Raw genomic sequence first — 20,092 nt, 5'->3', positions numbered from 1 at the left:
GAGCAATAAAAATAAAGGAAGAAAAAAAAGTGAAACTCACCACATTCAAACTCACGGGAAAAAAAAGTGGACCCCATATTAATAGAATCAAGTAATATTAAAAATAAAAAGGTGAAATCCATATTAATAAAACAAATGCTTAGAAAATCAAACAATTAAATCAATAATGATGGACTCATTGCCACATGCGTATCAACCCATTAGTGGGAGCAAATGAAATTATTGTACAGCAATATACTTAAAATACTTATATATTAAAATAAGATAGAATTTAATTACTTTTTCATTTTTTTCTTACTCTAATAAATGTGAAAAGAGATTAATGTTATAAAAGAAAAAATAATATTAAATGGAGATCAAATAATTAATAACCTAAATTAGTGAAACTATAAACAAAAAATATTTACTAAAAATTAAAAAATAGAAGTTCTTCATTGCCCCATATTAAACACCAACAAGTATTAAAAACTAAAATAAAATAAAAAAGTGGAACCCACCACATCCAAACTCTTCAGAAAAAAAATGTGGGCCCCATATATATTAAACAACAACTAATATTAAAAAAAAAATGAATCCCATATTAAAAAAACAAACAATGTTAAAAAAAGTGCTTAGAAAATCAAACAATTAAATCAATAATGATGAATTCATTGCCACATGCGTATCAACCCATTAGTGAGAGCACATGAAATTATTGTACAGCAACATACTTAAGATACGTATATATTAAAATAAGATAGAATTTAATTACTTTTTCATTTTTTCCTTACTCTAATAAATGTGAAAAGAGATTAATGTCATAGAAGAAAAAATAATATTAAATAAAGATCAAATAATTAATAAGGTAAATTAGTGAAATTATAATTCTAATTGACGTTTCCTTAAAAAACATGTAACAAAACAACATGACAAGTAAAATGAGTTAAACAAAAAATATTTACTAAAAATTAAAAAATAGAAGTTCTTAATTTAAATAGAAAATCAAATTTCTACTTCGTTTCATTTTAAACATATAAAATTAATATAATAATTTGAATTAGAATTATCCAAATCAAATTTTGATAAAAAAATTATATGTATTACTTTACTATTACTACTATATAGAAGAGCCAGTTTATAGAGGCAGCATCGTCATCCGTATTCGGTCCTATTTTTTTATTTAAGAGTAAAAAAAATACTTTGTGGTCCCACCCACTTTTTTATTTAAGGCAAAAAATGACGTTTTATACTTTATATTACCAACTCTTCTAAAAAGTAGATAGAAATACTTTATTATATTTATTATGTTTACTAAAATAAATATACTTAAAATATATATATATTTAAAAAATAACATACAATTTAATTACTTTTTTATTTTTATTCTTACTCTAATAAATGTGAAAAGAGATTAATATCAAATGAAGATCAAATAATGAATAAGATAAATTAGTCAAATTATAATTCTAATTCGCGTTTCCTTAAAAACCATGCAAAAGACAACATGACAAGTAAAATGAGTTAAACCGAGAATATTTACCAAAAATTATAAAATAGCATTTCTTCGTTTAAATAGAAAATTAATTTCTACTTTGTTTCATTTCAAACATATAAAATTAATTTAATAATTATAATTAGAATTATCCAAATCAAAATTTGATAAAAAATAATAAGTATTTTACACTTTTAAATTAATCGAATTAAAATTGAAAGTATCAACTGATGCTTAAATATTGCTATTATTTTATCTCAAAGAGAAGAAAATAGTTTTCTTTTAAACAAATCTTCTCTTTTAAAAAGTATTAATAAATTTTCGTAGCAAACACGAATAAAATAAAGTTTTAGATACGGAGTACAAACTACAATGTTATATTAATCGTATTTTGAACATAGTATGTATGTATATATATATATATATATATATATATATATATATATATATATATATATATATATATATATATATATATTATCATTATCTAAACACAACTACATATACATAGATACACTATAATCCGAAATGTTGGGCCCGTGCGCAGCACGGGCATAGGCCATCTAGTATATATATATATGCATAAAAATAGTGCAAATTAATAATGTCAAAAAAAATAAAAAGTGCACCCCGTATTAAAAAATCAAACAATATTCATGTAATTTCCAAAGTATCTCATGTTACACCCCGGAAAAAATTTTGAGTTACCGAAAACTGTAGACGGCTTAGTATGGGCCAAAGGGCCATTACAGCGCGAATGCGCTGAACAAAATTCGATAATCAAGTATGGAATGAAGGTTGTGTTATAAGAAGTTAATAATAACATATATATGACATTGGGAGACCATATGGTGTAAATTAGTTTATATGTTATTTGACGAAAAGCCCTCGTTGCTGCAAGCTAAGTGGGGCCCACATGTCGGAGTTTTGTGAAAGACGTGAGAAGGGACACGTGAGTAGTATATGGAAAGTTGAGTAGGTCCTAAGAAGGACCCATAAGCTAAAAATGAGTGTAGACCCTCCAAAAGGACGATTTAAGAAAACATGTTTGGGTGATCCGACTTGGAGGGGCACAAACGGCATTATAAGTTTGGAATTTGGGAAAACCCCAGAAATAAAAGTTGTATATAATTGAATTAGCTTTCCAACCATAGGTCGTGGGTCCTCATACGATATCGGGATCAAACGTTATGACCGTTTTACTGAACGAACATCCAGTCAGCAAATTTAACCCTGCGCGACCTCGCCCAAAGGGACGCGAACGCGCAGAAGGAGTTTATATTACCCTCCGCGATCGCGCCAGAAGGCAGCGCGAACGCGATGAGCAATTTTTCAGTAGTTTCTGGCAGCTTCCAAACGTCATAAAAAGGGGGAAACCCCCCTCATTTTCAGATCAACACACGAAAAACACACCCCAAAACTCTCCAAAAATCTGGAGAGTTCTCCCAAACTCCCCAACCAAAATTTTTCCCAAAACCAGGTATAATTTCCCAATTCCAGTCCGGGTAGTGTATAATTATTGATGCAGAATCATATAACAATGTGTGCTGGCCTAAATTTAGCATGAAAAAGTGGAGATTAAGAAATATTAAAGGGAGAAAGGTATGAATCTCTTTCTATTTGTGCTAATACTAGTTTATTTACGAAGAATACACGATTAAATAATTGTATATTGAGTTAATTAGTTATGAAAATTGGAAAACAGCGTGTGGGCTGTTTTATGAGATATTTTGGAGTTGAAAACATTATAATCGATGTTGGTATTGTTGTTGTTGTTGTTGGCTGCTGAATTAAAAATTTGGGTTAGGCATATAAACAGGGGAGATGCTGCCCGATTTTCGGCAGAATATAAAATAGTATAATTTGAATTATGGTACAAGTGTAAGATGAAAAGGCTAACATTAGTGTGAATTATCTTAAATGTAGACTTACAAGCTCGGACACATAAGCGTAGCTAATAGGACGTGGAACAGGTATGTTAAGGCTCGTCCCTTTTATTTCAAAGGCATGATCCCGATATTATGAATTTAAAATTTGTCTCCATATCTTACTTGTTTTTAAAAGTTAGATGTCTATGATTCTAAGGTATGATTACTTTCCCGATAACCCGTCAACGTTTTTCAAATGTTCGTATTTTTCCAAAACAAAGGTTTATGATATTGTAAGCTTTTATGACAAAAATGATGGATATGTATTACAATGACATCGATGACGTTAAATATGAGGAAATGTCTATGACAGATATGTTGACGATATGTTCCTACCATTAATATGACAATATGAAAATGTTAAGTTATTTCTTGATTTCTCAACTCTATTATGATAATGACTATTTTAAAGGTTTCAAGTATATGAAACGACGCCTTATGATCTGATTCTATGTTTTATTATGATTACACTCTCCATTGATAGTCTCGCCTTATATTAATTGTCCCCTCAAGGTGAGACACGATGCCCATGGCTATTCCATAATATAATTGGAGGTTACCGACCTTACGTCACTCCGAAGAAGATATGATTTTTCTCTGGGCTCTCATGCATGCTATGTATATGTTATCAGTATATGTATACGTATATGAGGAAGATGGGGAAAGGAAAGGCGCTATAGACGCACAGCCACCTGATCAGTTGGAGTATGATACATGATATCGTCCCGGACGCGGGATATATGGTTAAATGGATCGGAGCCGACGCCTCGGCAATATGATGTATTTTATTTTCTATATATATGAAAAGAAATGTTTTCCGAGAAAGCAGAGTAATATATGCACATATGGATCGGGCTGCACGTTCCGCAGCAATATGATATAGTATATGCACGTATGGATCGGGCTGCACGTTCCGCAGCATTAAGCATGCATGGCATCCGTCCTAAAAGGGCACTCATATGTACATGTTACTCTCTTATCTACTATATGCTCTATAAACTCATTATATTATTATTCATACTGTATGTTCTCGTTATGTTACTATTCATGCCTTACATACTCAGTACATTGCTCGTACTGACCCCCTCTTCTTCGGGGGCTGCGTTTCATGCCGCGCAGGTACACCCAGATGAGTTGAAGCTAATATAGAAGATATTCCAGCAGAGTTGGCAAGCTCCACTTGTTCCTGGAGTGCTACCGAGTCAGAGTACATGTGCTACGATGTCTGATAAATGTTAGAGACTTTGCAGACAGAGTCATGGGTATAAGATGTCGGTATTGTGAATGGCTCCACTAACCTATGTGTCATTTTATGTTATGTTATAAAGTCAATATGATCAAAGATTATATTGATTCGAGTACGATGAAAAAAAAAATTGAAAGCTTTACTATGTTTTCCACTCCTTATTAATGCAAGAGTCTAAGGAAATTAAGTACGTAATAAGAGTCAGCGGGTTCGCTCAGCTCCGAGTATGGGGTCGGGTGCCCATCGCACCCTAGTACAGTCGGGGTGTGACAAAGTGGTATCGGAGCAGGTCGGTCTAAGGGGTTGTCTGCAAAGTCGTGTCCAGTAGAGTCCTGTTTATGGGTGTGAAGCCGGCCATATTTATAAACAGGAGGCTGCAGGGCATCTAGGGATTTTGACCTTCTTTCTGTCCTAAATCGTGCGATAGAGCCAAGTAATAGGAAATAAGATTTCTTATACTAATCGTGAATTCCGCAAGACGCCTAGTATCGACGGAGGGAAGCGAGTGATGACATGGCAAGCCACAGAGGTAAGTCGGGATATTTGTTCTGTTACTCGGAACTGGAAGTTCAGGATGGATGGAATATGTCATAAAGCTGTATGTTCTGTGAAGTATTGCCTATATTTGCTACGTACAGACTTTGAAAAGTAAGAATGGTAAAGGAGGTTCTGTCAGAATAGATACGTCTAACAGGAAGAAACAGGGATAGAAGATACTGTAAATAGGTAATGAATGAGATGTGTTGGTTCGGGAAGGTTATGGGTTTGGCATGGCGACGATGATGTAATCACTACCATCGGGAATCTGGGAATCCAGGATGAAAGATAGTTATGCACGTAAGTGACAGGTGAACATTGGGAATCAAAAAGGGTAAAATAGTAATTGTAAAAGGAGGGACGTGTTACGAAATGGTCCCGGAATCTGTAAGACTTCGATATGCTCCAGATTATATGCTGAAGGTCATATGAGGAAGCGGACGCGATTATATCAACATTAAGCCACCGGATTCCATCAAAGTTTCAAGGTTAAGCGTGCTAAGGTGGGAGCAATTTTAGGATGGGCGACCCCCTGGGAAGTGTACTGAAAATTCCATAAATGTAGGTATAGGAGACGAATGTGAAATTAGGGTAAACTAAAGGAAATAAGAGTAAGTGGAGGGGTTATAAATCTTATAGAGGCCACATAGGACAAGACAGACTAGACTGCTGAAGAGAAAGAAAGTGTAGTACAGCTTTGGAATTTGCATAGGCTTGAATAGCGTTTGGAAGTATTTTATGGGCTAGTTGGTAGTAAATATATAAATGAATGCATACGACACCCCACATGCAAATATATTTGTGGACACGAGATGTGTGTCCCAGCAACCGGTGCTACGGTATGAAAGGCACCAATCAAATAAGGGTACTGAAGTTCAAGTGACAACAAACTAAATGGTACCAGTGTTACAAAGTAAGATGATGTCATTTTTACTACAGGTTAAGATTGAAAATTCTAACAAAACGATATTTGGAAAAGAAAGAGTGTGAGTAAATGGAAGGCAAGAAGATCAGATGTCGGGAAAACATGAAAGTTAAAAACACCTTAGTGAGTGAAACTCCCGAGAGAAATTACCGGTAAGAGTACAAGACAAAAAAAAATCAAATCAAAGGTAGACACATGAAAAGGATAAAGTATGGTAACATGGAACAAAAGAGGTCAGACAATAGATTTACGAATGATGTAAGTAAAACCCAAAAAGGGGGGAAGCAAGTAAGGAATGCGTAAGTGAAGAGATTGAAATGACGAATTCCAAATATGACAAGTAGATGTAGTTGGGAGCGAGAATTTTTGTAGAAACAAGTTCAATAAGATCCAAGGGCTAGTCAGCAAAGAAATAGAGTGATTGAAGTGTATCTTTTAAGATTGGACTAAAAAATAATTTATGAGGCATAAAAGAATTGAGCGATATTCCAATGAAGGGGGACATATTAACAAGATATTGGAATAACGAACATACTTGTTATGGTATAATCGCATTAAAGGGAGAATGGACCGATAAGGGAATGTATCCGAGAATAAGATTATGGACAGAATACAAGTCTAGTATGAACATTCGAGGACGAATGTTCCTAAGGGGGGAAGGATGTTACACCCCGGAAAAAATTTTGAGTTACCGAAAACTGTAGACGGCTTAGTATGGGCCAAAGGGCCATTACAGCGCGAACGCGCTGAACAAAATTCGATAATCAAGTATGGAATGAAGGTTGTGTTATAAGAAGTTAATAATAACATATATATGACATTGGGAGACCATATGGTGTAAATTAGTTTATATGTTATTTGACGAAAAGCCCTCGTTGCTGCAAGCTAAGTGGGGCCCACATGTCGGAGTTTTGTGAAAGACGTGAGAAGGGACACGTGAGTAGTATATGGAAAGTTGAGTAGGTCCTAAGAAGGACCCATAAGCTAAAAATGAGTGTAGACCCTCCAAAAGGACGATTTAAGAAAACATGTTTGGGTGATCCGACTTGGAGGGGCACAAACGGCATTATAAGTTTGGAATTTGGGAAAACCCCAGAAATAAAAGTTGTATATAATTGAATTATCTTTCCAACCATAGGTCGTGGGTCCTCATACGATATCGGGATCAAACGTTATGACCGTTTTACTGAACGAACATCCAGTCAGAAAATTTAACCCTGCGCGACCTCGCCCAAAGGGACGCGAACGCGCAGAAGGAGTTTATATTACCCTCCGCGATCGCGCCAGAAGGCAGCGCGAACGCGATGAGCAATTTTTCAGTAGTTTCTGGCAGCTTCCAAACGTCATAAAAAGGGGGAAACCCCCCTCATTTTCAGATCAACACACGAAAAACACACCCCAAAACTCTCCAAAAATCTGGAGAGTTCTCCCAAACTCCCCAACCAAAATTTTGCCCAAAACCAGGTATATTTTCCCAATTCCAGTCCGGGTAGTGTATAATTATTGGTGCAGAATCATATAACAGTGTGTGCTGGCCTAAATTTAGCATGAAAAAGTGGAGATTAAGAAATATTAAAGGGAGAAAGGTATGAATCTCTTTCTATTTGTGCTAATACTAGTTTATTTACGAAGAATACGCGATTAAATAATTGTATACTGAGTTAATTAGTTATGAAAATTGGAAAACAGCGTGTGGGCTGTTTTATGAGATATTTTGGAGTTGAAAACATTATAATCGATGTTGGTATTGTTGTTGTTGTTGTTGGCTGCTGAATTAAAAATTTGGGTTAGGCATATAAACAGGGGAGATGCTGCCCGATTTTCGGCAGAATATAAAATAGTATAATTTGAATTATGGTACAAGTGTAAGATGAAAAGGCTAACATTAGTGTGAATTATCTTAAATGTAGACTTACAAGCTCGGACACATAAGCGTAGCTAATAGGACGTGGAACAGGTATGTTAAGGCTCGTTCCTTTTATTTCAAAGGCATGATCCCGATATTATGAATTTAAAATTTGTCTCCATATCTTACTTGTTTTTAAAAGTTAGATGTCTATGATTCTAAGGTATGATTACTTTCCCGATAACCCGTCAACGTTTTTCAAATGTTCGTATTTTTCCAAAACAAAGGTTTATGATATTGTAAGCTTTTATGACAAAAATGATGGATATGTATTACAATGACATCGATGACGTTAAATATGAGGAAATGTCTATGACAGATATGTTGACGATATGTTCCTACCATTAATATGACAATATGAAAATGTTAAGTTATTTCTTGATTTCTCAACTCTATTATGATAATGACTATTTTAAAGGTTTCAAGTATATGAAACGACGCCTTATGATCTGATTCTATGTTTTATTATGATTACACTCTCCATTGATAGTCTCGCCTTATATTAATTGTCCCCTCAAGGTGAGACACGATGCCCATGGCTATTCCATAATATAATTGGAGGTTACCGACCTTACGTCACTCCGAAGAAGATATGATTTTTCTCTGGGCTCTCATGCATGCTATGTATATGTTATCAGTATATGTATACGTATATGAGGAAGATGGGGAAAGGAAAGGCGCTATAGACGCACAGCCACCTGATCAGTTGGAGTATGATACATGATATCGTCCCGGACGCGGGATATATGGTTAAATGGATCGGAGCCGACGCCTCGGCAATATGATGTATTTTATTTTCTATATATATGAAAAGAAATGTTTTCCGAGAAAGCAGAGTAATATATGCGCATATGGATCGGGCTGCACGTTCCGCAGCAATATGATATAGTATATGCACGTATGGATCGGGCTGCACGTTCCGCAGCATTAAGCATGCATGGCATCCGTCCTAAAAGGGCACTCATATGTACATGTTACTCTCTTATCTACTATATGCTCTATAAACTCATTATATTATTATTCATACTGTATGTTCTCGTTATGTTACTATTCATGCCTTACATACTCAGTACATTGCTCGTACTGACCCCCTCTTCTTCGGGGGCTGCGTTTCATGCCGCGCAGGTACACCCAGATGAGTTGAAGCTAATATAGAAGATATTCCAGCAGAGTTGGCAAGCTCCACTTGTTCCTGGAGTGCTACCGAGTCAGAGTACATGTGCTACGATGTCTGATAAATGTTAGAGACTTTGCAGACAGAGTCATGGGTATAAGATGTCGGTATTGTGAATGGCTCCACTAACCTATGTGTCATTTTATGTTATGTTATAAAGTCAATATGATCAAAGATTATATTGATTCGAGTACGATGAAAAAAAAAATTGAAAGCTTTACTATGTTTTCCACTCCTTATTAATGCAAGAGTCTAAGGAAATTAAGTACGTAATAAGAGTCAGCGGGTTCGCTCAGCTCCGAGTATGGGGTCGGGTGCCCATCACACCCTAGTACAGTCGGGGTGTGACATCTCATTAGGTCAATAATGATGGATTCATTGCCACGTGCGTTTGCTACGTGAATCCCATATTAAAAAAATAAACAATGTAAAAAAAAAAGTGCAGACTTTATATTCATAGCAAACACTAATATAATAAAGTTTTAGATGCGGAGCATAAATTACAATGTTATATCAATCGTATTTTGAACATAGTATATATATATATATTATATGCATAAAAATAGTGCAAACTAATAATGTCCAAAAGGGTGGGTCCCATACTAAACAACACCAAGCAATATAAAAAAAAAAAAAAAACTATATAAAGCATTCGTTGTCCCTTAAAAAAAAGGGTGGGCCCCATACTAAATAACACCGAGCAATAAAAAAAAAGGAAGAAAAAAAAGTGGAACTCATCATCTCCGAACTTATGGGAAAAAAAGTGCACCCTATATTATCAAAATCAAACAATATCCAAAAAAAAAGTGAACCCCATATTAAAAAAAAATATAATGTTAAAAAAAAAGTGCTAGCTTTATATTCGTAGCAAACACTAATATAATAAAATTTTAGATACGGAGCACAAGCTACAATGCTATATTAATCGTATTTGGAACATAATATATACATATATTATATGCATAAAAATAGTACAAACTAATAATATCCAACAAAAAAAAGGGTGCACCCCATAAAGGGTGGACCACATACTAAACAACATCAAGCAATATAATAAAAAAAAAAATTGGAACCCACCATTTCCAAACTCACTGTAAAAAAAAAGTGGACCTCATATTAACAAAATCAAGCAATATAAAAAAAAATAGTATTTCTTCGTTTAAATAGAAAATCAATTTCTACTTTGTTTCGTTTTAAACATGTAAAATTAATTTAATAATTTGAATTAGAATTATCCAAATCAAAATTTGGTAAAAAGGAAAATAGTTTCCTTTTAAACAAGTCTTCTCTTTTAAAAATATTAATAAATTTGCCGATTTTATATTCGTAGCAAACATTAATATAATAAAATTTTAAATACCGACACAAACTACAATGTTATATTAATCGTGTTTTGAACATAATATATATATATATATATATATATATATATATATATATAATCACTATTCAAAGACAACTACATATATATAGATGCACTATAGGCCGTCTAGTACTATTTAGAAGAGTGAGTTTTACTCACTCTTCGTCGTCCGTCATGGGCCCTCCATAAATTAAAAAAAAAATTGCCCCCCTCCCAATATTAAACAGGCCCACAAAAATAAAAAATAAAAATTTTGGGCCCCCCCCCCCATAAAAAGTGGAACCCATCACATTCAAACTCACGGAAAAAAAAAGTGGACCCCATATTAAAAAAATCAAGCAATATTAAAAAAAAAAGTGAATCCCGTATTAAGAAAATAAACAATGTTAAAAAAAATTGTGGGCTCCATATTAAACACCATGCGTATCCGTAGCAAACACTAACATAATAAAGTTTTAAATACGGAGCACAAGCTACAATGTTATATTAATCGTGTTTTGAACATAGTATCCCATATTGACAAAATCAAGCAATATATAAAAAAAAAAAAAAAAAGTTAATCCCATATTAAAAAAATAAACAATGTCAAAAAAAAAAAGTTGAGACTTTGTATTCTTAGCAAACACTAATATAATAAAGTTTTAGATGCGGAACACAAATTACAATGTTATATCAATCGTTTTGAACACACACACACACACACATATATATATATATATATTATGTATAAAAATAGTGCAAACTAATAATGTTCAAAAGGGTGGGCCCCATACTAAACAACACCAAGCAATATAAAAAATAAAAATAAAAAAAAGAAGAAACTATATAAAGCATGGGTTTTGACCCATGCTTCATCGTCTGTTGTCCCTTCAAAAAAAAAAAAGGGTGGGCCCCATACTAAATAACACCGAGCAATAAAAAAAAATGGAACTCACCACATCCAAACTCACGGGAAAAAAAAAGTGGACCCCATATTAATAGAATCAAGCAATATTAAAAAAAAAGGTGAATCCAATAATAATAAAAAAAGAAACTATATAAAACATGGGTTTAGACCCATGCTTCATCGTCCGTTGTCCCTTCAAAATAAAGGGTGGGCCCCATACTAAATAACATCGAGCAATAAAAAAAAAGGAAGAAAAAAAAGTGGAACTCACCACATCCAAACTCAAGGGAAAAAAAGTGGACCCCATATTAATAGAATCAAGCAATATTAAAAAAAAGGTGAATCCCATATTAATAAAACAAACAATGTTAAAAACAAATGCTTAGAAAATCAAACAATTAAATCAATACTGATGGACTCATTGCCACATGCGTATCAACCCATTAGTGGGAGCAAATGAAATTATTGTACAGCAATATACTTAAAATACTTATATATTAAAATAAGATAAAATTTAATTACTTTTTCATTTTTTCCTTACTCTAATAAATGTGAAAAGAAATTAATGTCATAAAAGAAAACATAATATTAAATGGAGATTAAATAATTAATAAGCTAAATTAGTGAAATTATAATTCTAATTGACGTTTCCTTAAAAACCGTGTAAAAACAACATGACAAGTAAAATGAGTTAAACAAAAAATATTTACTAAAAATTAAAAAATAGAAGTTCTTCATGGCCCCATATTAAACACCAACCAGTATTAAAAAAAAAAAAAAAAAAGTGGAACCCACCACATCCAAACTCTTGGGAAAAAAAATGTGGGCCCCATATATATTAAACAACAACTAATATTAAAAAAAAATGAATCCCATATTAAAAAAACAAACAATGTTAAAAAAAAGTGCTTAGAAAATCAAACAATTAAATCAATAATGATGGATTCATTGCCACATGCGTATCAACCCATTAGTGGGAGCACATGAAATTATTGTACAGCAACATACTTAAGATACGTATATATTAAAATAAGATAGAATTTAATTACTTTTTCATTTTTTCCTTACTCTAATAAATGTGAAAAGAGATTAATGTCATAGAAGAAAAAATAATATTAAATAGAGATCAAATAATTAATAAGGCAAATTAGTGAAATTATAATTCTAATTGACGTTTCCTTAAAAAACATGTAACAAAACAACATGACAAGTAAAATGAGGTAAACAAAAAATATTTACTAAAAATTAAAAAATAGAAGTTCTTCATTTAAATAGAAAATCAAATTTCTACTTCGTTTCATCTTAAACATATAAAATTAATATAATAATTTGAATTAGAATTATCCAAATCAAATTTTGATAAAAAAATTATATGTATTACTTTACTATTACTACTATATAGAAGAACCAGTTTATAGAAGCAACATCGTCGTCCGTGTTCGGTCCTATTTTTTTATTTAAGAGTAAAAAAAATCCTTTGTGGTCCCACCCACTTTTTTATTTAAGGGAAAAAATGACGTTTTATACTTTATATTACCAACTCTTCTAAAAAGTAGATAGAAATACTTTATTATATTTCTATTTTTCTTCTGCTATATAGAAGCATCGGTTTACCCATGCTTCGTTGACAGTCACTCTTTAAAAAAAAAAAAAAAACTGGACCCCACCCTCCCCAAACTCATGAAAAAAAAAAGGCAATGTCAAAAAAAAAAAAAAACGTGCATCCCATATACTAAAAAATCAAACAATATTCATATAATTCCCAAAGTATCCCCATCAAGTCAATAATAGTGGATTCATTGCCACATACATATTAACCCATTAGTGAGAGCAAATGAAATTATTGCACAGCAAAAAATATGGACCTCATATTATTACTTTTCTTCAAAATATTTAATTGCTGTACTATTCCGCCATGTCATTTATTTATTATGTTTACTAAAATAAATATACTTAAAATATATATATTTAAAAAATAACATACAATTTAATTACTTTTTTATTTTTATTCTTACTCTAATAAATGTGAAAAGAGATTAATATCAAATGAAGATCAAATAATGAATAAGATAAATTAGTCAAATTCTAATTCTAATTCGCGTTTCCTTAAAAAATCATGCAAAAGACAATATGACAAGTAAAATGAGTTAAACCGAGAATATTTACCAAAAATTAAAAAATAGCATTTCTTCATTTAAATAGAAAATTAATTTCTACTTTGTTTCGTTTCAAACATGTAAAATTAATTTAATAATTTGAATTAGAATTATCCAAATCAAAATTTGATAAAAAATAATAAGTATTTTACACTTTTAAATTAATCGAATTAAAATTGAAAGTATCAACTGATGCTTAAATATTGCTATTATTTTATCTCAAAGAGAAGAAAATAGTTTTCTTTTAAACAAATCTTCTCTTTTAAAAAGTATTAATAAATTTTCGTAGCAAACACGAATAAAATAAAGTTTTAGATACGGAGCACAAACTACAATGTTATATTAATCGTATTTTGAATATAGTATGTATGTATATATATATATACATACTATGTTCAAAATACGATTACATATACATAGATACACTATAATCCGAGGCATAGGCCATCTAGTATATATATATATATATATATATATATATATATATGCAACACAGGGTATATCTGCTAGTATATTTGTAACTTTGCCCTATTAACTATTCCCTCTATGCCAATTTATTTATGTGGCACCATTTTTTAATCTGTTAAAAGAAATGCCATGTAGCTTTCAACTCCTTGCCAAATCTATTGGTGCCTCGTAAATTAGACAGAGCAAGTAGTAAATTACTAACTACGTCTCTCATCTAAAGCCGAGAGTACAACCTCAGGAAGCAACTCAATTGCAGGCCATTTCCAGATCGAATCACGATTTTCGAGTAAAATTTGCCGGAATCGGTGGATAGGCGGCATTCATAATTGCCTCTTGAACTTACCTTGACGGATTGGTTCCCTCGAAATTGATCATAATTATATAAATCAGGTTGCAGTTTGCTTTGACTCTCATCTTACTGCAACAATGATAGCACAAAAAGCTTCAATTTCTACTTCTCCGTGCGATTTTCACAAGAACAAAAATGGCCCATTTTTAGGTTTATAGTCTGATTTTTGAGTATTAGTTATCAAAACTCAGTAAAAACACAAGGTAATAAAATATTTACTATCATTCTATATTGTGGTTTCTGGCCAATTGATTTTGAGGAAGGTAAATGTTTCCATAGAACTCGGTCTTATATGGTCTATTTATGAATCAGGTTACAATGCTTTGATTCTGCTTTCACCTCAGCTTCAATTTCTAGTTATCTATGCGATTTTTGGAAGAGCATAAATGACTCCGATTTTTAGGTTTACAATCTGATTTTTGATTACTATATATGAATTACTTCTCTCTGTTCACTTTTTACTTGTTACGTTTCGCTTCTCGAGACTTTGACCAACACTTTTAGATATATTTTTTCATTCATATTAATATGAGAAAAATTGCATCGCACAGGGCTTGCCTAGTGCGGGTTATTTCTCCTGTGTGGTTTGTGGTCAAAATGAGAAAAATTGCAACTTATATAGTATTTTTTGTATAGTTTTTGAACATTTAAATTTAAATTTTAAAATATTGAATTAATCTAATTCAATTTAGCTCCGAAGATCTATGTTGCTCCGACTCTTCAAAAATATTTAGGGGTGCGTGTCAGATCCTCCAAAAGTAGTGTATTTTTGGAGGATCCGACGCGGGTGCCGCAACATTTTTGGAGAGTCCGAGCAATTTAGCCGAAGACTATTCAATTGGCTCTTGAAAAGCCAAACATGACAAGTAAAAGTGAACAGAGGGAGTAGGTTACAGTTTGCTTCGACTCTGCTCACTTCATAATGATAGACCCAGCTTCAGTTTCTAGCTTGCTGTGTGATTTTCGCAAGAGCATCCAATGACTCCGATTTTTAGGTTTACAGTGTGACTTTTGAGTATTAGTAATCCAATTTTGAAACTTTCTACTGGAGAAGAGCGAAATTACAATAAGAACATAGGATAGTAAAATACTGATCATTCTATATTGAGGTTTCCGGCCCCTTGATTAAATTTTTAGGAAGGTAAATTTTTCCCTAGAACTCGGTCTTATATGATCTATATGAGTTAGGTTACAATGCTTTAATTCTTCTCTCACTGTATAATGATAGCCTCAGCTTCAATTTCTAGTTTGATATGCGATTTTTGCAAGAGCATAAATGACCGATTATTAGGTTTATAATCTGATTTTTAGTATTAGTAACCAAATTCCGAAACTTTCTACTAGAGAAGATCAAAATACAGTAAGAACATATGAGAGTAAAATATTAATCATTCTATATATTGAGGTTTTAGTGCTTGTACTTCCATTATAGTATTAAGTTGTGGTTGTGGTAGTTACAGCTTCTTTTTTTTCCAGACAGCTTTATCATGCTTTTTATAGTATTTTGCCATGGCTTTTTGTACTGCTTTGTATTACTTGTCCTTGTGCCGAGGGTCTAACAGAAACAACCTCTCTACCTCCTAAGGTAGGGGTAGGGTCTGCGTACACTCTACTCTCCTCAGACCCCACTTTGTGGGATTACACTGGATATTCTAAAGTGTTAAAGTTAAAGTTCTTGGCATGAAAGACTTAAGTTTGATTTCATTTTGCAAGTGCTTCTCTATACCCGACCTAAACTGAACTTGAATTGAGACATAGTTGATTAATTGATTTTCTCTAATCTTTTCTAACTATTCAAAGCAACCGATTTCATTCTCTATCCGTCCAGGAAATAAGCATTTGAAATCTATTAAGTTGAAAAAAAAAAACCAGTAAGTTGAAATATACCTTAAGTCCAAATCAATCCATTCACATTGGCCACGAGTAAGGTTTGTATCACCTTTTTTTTTTTTTTAGAAAAATAAGGATTAGTATGGTAGAGAACTTGACAACTGATATCTCCAACTATTGGTATGGTTTCTGTTTTCCGATTATAAGTTGTGAAAGATGAGATTGTAGTTGATGAATTGGAACTTGCTAATTTTGTTTTGTAGAGTTTTATGCAGGAGGGAGGATATCTTTGGTTTTCTGCTGGTATACCAAACCACTATTTACTGTTCACACTGCATCATTTGATTGGGAGAAATCTTCTTATTTTTTATCCTGCAATTTGGAGGAATGTCAAAAGTTAGAGACAGAACGGAAGATTTTAAAGATGTTGCACATCGATCAGCATTGTCTTTGGGATATGATGAGGTACATTAACTATTCAATTCATTGCTTTTCTCTATTTTTGGTCGAAAGAATTAGTGTTGTAAAATGTCTTCCCGACAATCCCTTGCCTATGGTGTTGTTATGAATCAGCCCTAGCCCAATGTGGATACCAGAGAGGTCACACAAGTAGCTATCAGGCTGATAAACGCTATTGGGCAGAGAACAAGCAATAGGACCAGTAGGCCTTCAAAAAGGTTAAGCTGGGATCTAGGTTGAGTAGCAGGCATAAGAACGATTCTGTTTAAAAGGGTAGTAGTCTGTGATTTTAGGATTATGCATATTCTTGAGTCAAGCGTGTGCTTCACTTCACCTTCCTTCTTGACTGTCTGTATCCTCTGTCTCCCTTATACACTCTGTTACTAGTTCCCCTCTTATCTTTTCTACTGCCTTGGTTTAATCTTTTAAGCTCTCCATCATAATAGTTAGTTTAAGCTTTCAATCAAAGGAATTAGTTCCCCATTATCAAGCATTTAAGTGTTCGTTACATTGGTGCTTTCATTGATTAGTACTCCTTGGATTCCCGTAGTATTGCCTTGCTACTGCAAATACAGGAAAATTACTCGAATATGTCTAAGCAGTAAGCAACTCCACGAAATCCAGTTATGTCTTTCCAATGTGTCAAGAGGCTTGCCACCAATGGTGTTGCAGGTACCGCGGTCGAAGATGCCACTTCCACTGCTGCAGCGATTGATTCTGATGTGAACGATGAAAACTCAAGCCTTGTGGCTACATCCGAGGTACATAGTGCGATGTTCGACAGTCCGATTGACTCCCTTCTTCTTGCTGGGACTGATTTGAGTTTGGAGGATGAATAGTCTGGCAATGTGGACCAGTTGTTTGATGACAGTTCCCAAAACTATACAACTGGGTAGCTGATTCAAACTGCCACAACACATTAATTTCTGGTTCCTTTTGATAACCAGGAAGTTATTGGATGGACTCGTCTTGTGCCTACTGAGATTCTGTTTGTTGAAACTGGGACGCTCACATGAAATGAGGTGATTGCTCCCATTATTGCACAACCAGTGTTTGAAGGTGCTAGAATGCCCAGTAGAAATCCACTGAGTGCTTGCTCTGCTCCTATCAGTGGGATTGGATGGCCTTACAATCATCGATATCTGTCTTGACTACAGGTTCAACTTTCAAGTGCCACTGGATTTTGGGTGTTGCCTCAGTGGAGTGGAGTTCTCTACGGCATCTGGACTCCATGTTTGGTATAGTTGGCAATTTGTTTCGAGATACCATAAAGGTTCAGCTTCATTTCCATTCAAAGTAAATTCTTTGACGAGCCGCGAAAGGACAAATGAATAAATGAAGTTACCTGACTCAATTTGTGGCTTGCAAATGCCTTAGGCTTACACATATGCAATTGGTTTGATGCTGGACAGGTTCTATCGTCTTGCTTTGATGGGGTAGATCTGGGTGTATTTTCATTTCTACAAGCGCTTATTGATTATTCTAGTCGCTTTCAAGTTCTAGATGTTGCACATGCTTCAAATGTACAGATACTCTCTAGGTGTGATGATCTAGTAGCCTTTACGACTGAGGTGCCTACTGAGGTGTTAGATACTATCATAGGTAGCTATATCCCAGTGATTGATCTAGCCAAATCATCAACAAGCTCCATTCATGCTGGTTTGGTAAAAGCCAACCAACAATTTAGTTTATTTAGATTGTAAACCATGGAGTATCGGAGAAGCTGATGATGATGTGATGAATTTATTAAAGGAGTTGTTTGGAAAATCTGCCAATGAGAAGGAAAACTTCTGTTCTGAGGCTACAAATAAGAGCTGCTACGAGTATGGAAGTGGAAAGACCTTTTCATACAACCTATATTTCCCGTAGAAATAGACATAAGAATGGCTTGACAAGCCAGCTAGATGTAGGAGGCTACTTGAACCATATTCATATGAGATGAAAACTTTCAGCATGTGGATCTTAGAGCTGATAGGCAGCGGTCTGGGACTAGAAGAAACTACCGTAGGCCATGGGGTTTTGGTTATTGCAGATGGTTATGTTGTTCATCGTAAGGACGGAGGTGTATCGCTATTTAAGTTTGACATGGCTAAGAATAAACATAGTGGAACTGCTAGTAGGTCTGCTTCTATTCAATGGGACTTATCCATTCTTGAGATAGAAGTGTAGCATACATCCCTTGTTAATGCAACTGGACTGAACCCCTCTGGTATAAGGAGATCACCCCCCTCTCTGGACTTGTTGCAGCTCCTTACTTTACTCTAGGTTATTTTGTTGGGGCTGTTTTAAATTGTCAGGTTGACTAGCATTGGACACGAGGTTAAAAATATATCTATGGATTCCTTTAATTGGAGTATCTCTTTTCAGAAGAGTCAAGCGGTGCATAATTCTGGTTGCAAACGTAGTGGTGTCCTTGGCATGACAGATTTGCTTGCAATAGCATGCCTTATCATTTGTGGCCTTACACACTTCTTTATGGGCGGTAAACCCTTCTTGATTCTAGAAGTTGGAAAACCTACTGTCATATGTAGGCATTCCTGTTCAAGTCAGATCATTAGAGGCTAGATCTCTTTCTTGTTTGGAGTGATTTAGAAGATGTCAAAAGCTTGGTGGACGAGCTTTGTGTGCTGCAAAAAGACAGTTTCAATGAAACTGAGTTCATGCTTTTGTGGAGGCTCGCTACTGGAATGTTTGCCTTGGTTCTCTTGTTTAGCTTACTGCTAACTGCTTCGAGAAGATGGCAAGCAAGGTCATGTCAATATGCAGGGAAGGTTACAAGGGCACTCAAGTTAATAAATTGTTATTGTTTACTAGGAGCCACAATGCCGAAGGTTTTGATTGGTCAATAATAGGTGCACTAGGTGTCATATTTTTCTCAAGTCATAATGCACGCCTTGGTATTAAGATAATTGGTTGGGAGCCTGTGAGTATTACTGTTCTCGACTCGAACCTTGAGGAAAAGGTTCTCATTTAGGACAGGAGTATTTTTATGAATCAGTCCCAGCCCAATGTGGATACCAGAGAGGTCGCACAAGTAGCTATTGGGCTGAGAACAAGCAATAGGACCAGAAGTCCTTCAAAAAGGTTAATTTGGAATCCAGGTTGAGCAATGGGCATAAGAACGATTCTGTTTAAAGTAGTCTGTGATTTTAGGATTGTGTGTATTGTTGAGTCAAGAGTTTGCTTCTCCTCACCTTCCTTCTTGAGTTATGTATCCTCTCATCTCCCCTCTACACTCTATTACTATTTTCCCTGTTGTCTTTTCTACTGCCTCGGTTTAATCTTTTAAGCTTTCCAAGTGTAAGTTTTCGCTAAAAAAAATTAGTTCCCCATTATTGAGCATTTAAGTATTCGTTACCGTGGAATTGGTCGAGGTGTGCGCAAGCTGGCCCCG

The 20,092-nt window shown here is 34.0% G+C and overlaps 1 protein-coding gene across 9 annotated transcripts in view; it reads left to right on the top strand.

Moving 5' to 3' along the window:
• The window catches only part of LOC132616965 (syntaxin-81), a 48,392-nt gene that overhangs the window by 20,688 nt on the left and 7,612 nt on the right, over positions 1-20,092 (top strand). For 2 of the 9 annotated variants that reach the window (XM_060331781.1, XM_060331780.1), the window contains exons 1-2: positions 14,141-14,450; positions 16,515-16,704. In XM_060331781.1, coding sequence (XP_060187764.1) covers positions 16,627-16,704 — 78 coding nt within the window. In that variant the 5' untranslated portion in view covers positions 14,141-14,450; positions 16,515-16,626. Of the gene's footprint in view, positions 1-14,137; positions 14,613-16,502; positions 16,705-20,092 lie in introns of those variants that run through there. The other 7 variants (XM_060331777.1, XM_060331778.1, XM_060331772.1 and 4 more) reach the window with 6 other exon arrangements.

Source organism: Lycium barbarum, chromosome 11 (assembly GCF_019175385.1).
Source record: "Lycium barbarum isolate Lr01 chromosome 11, ASM1917538v2, whole genome shotgun sequence".
NCBI lineage: Eukaryota > Viridiplantae > Streptophyta > Magnoliopsida > Solanales > Solanaceae > Lycium > Lycium barbarum.
The sequence above is the reverse complement of the archived record's forward strand: the minus strand, read 5'-3'. Positions and strand labels throughout refer to the sequence as shown.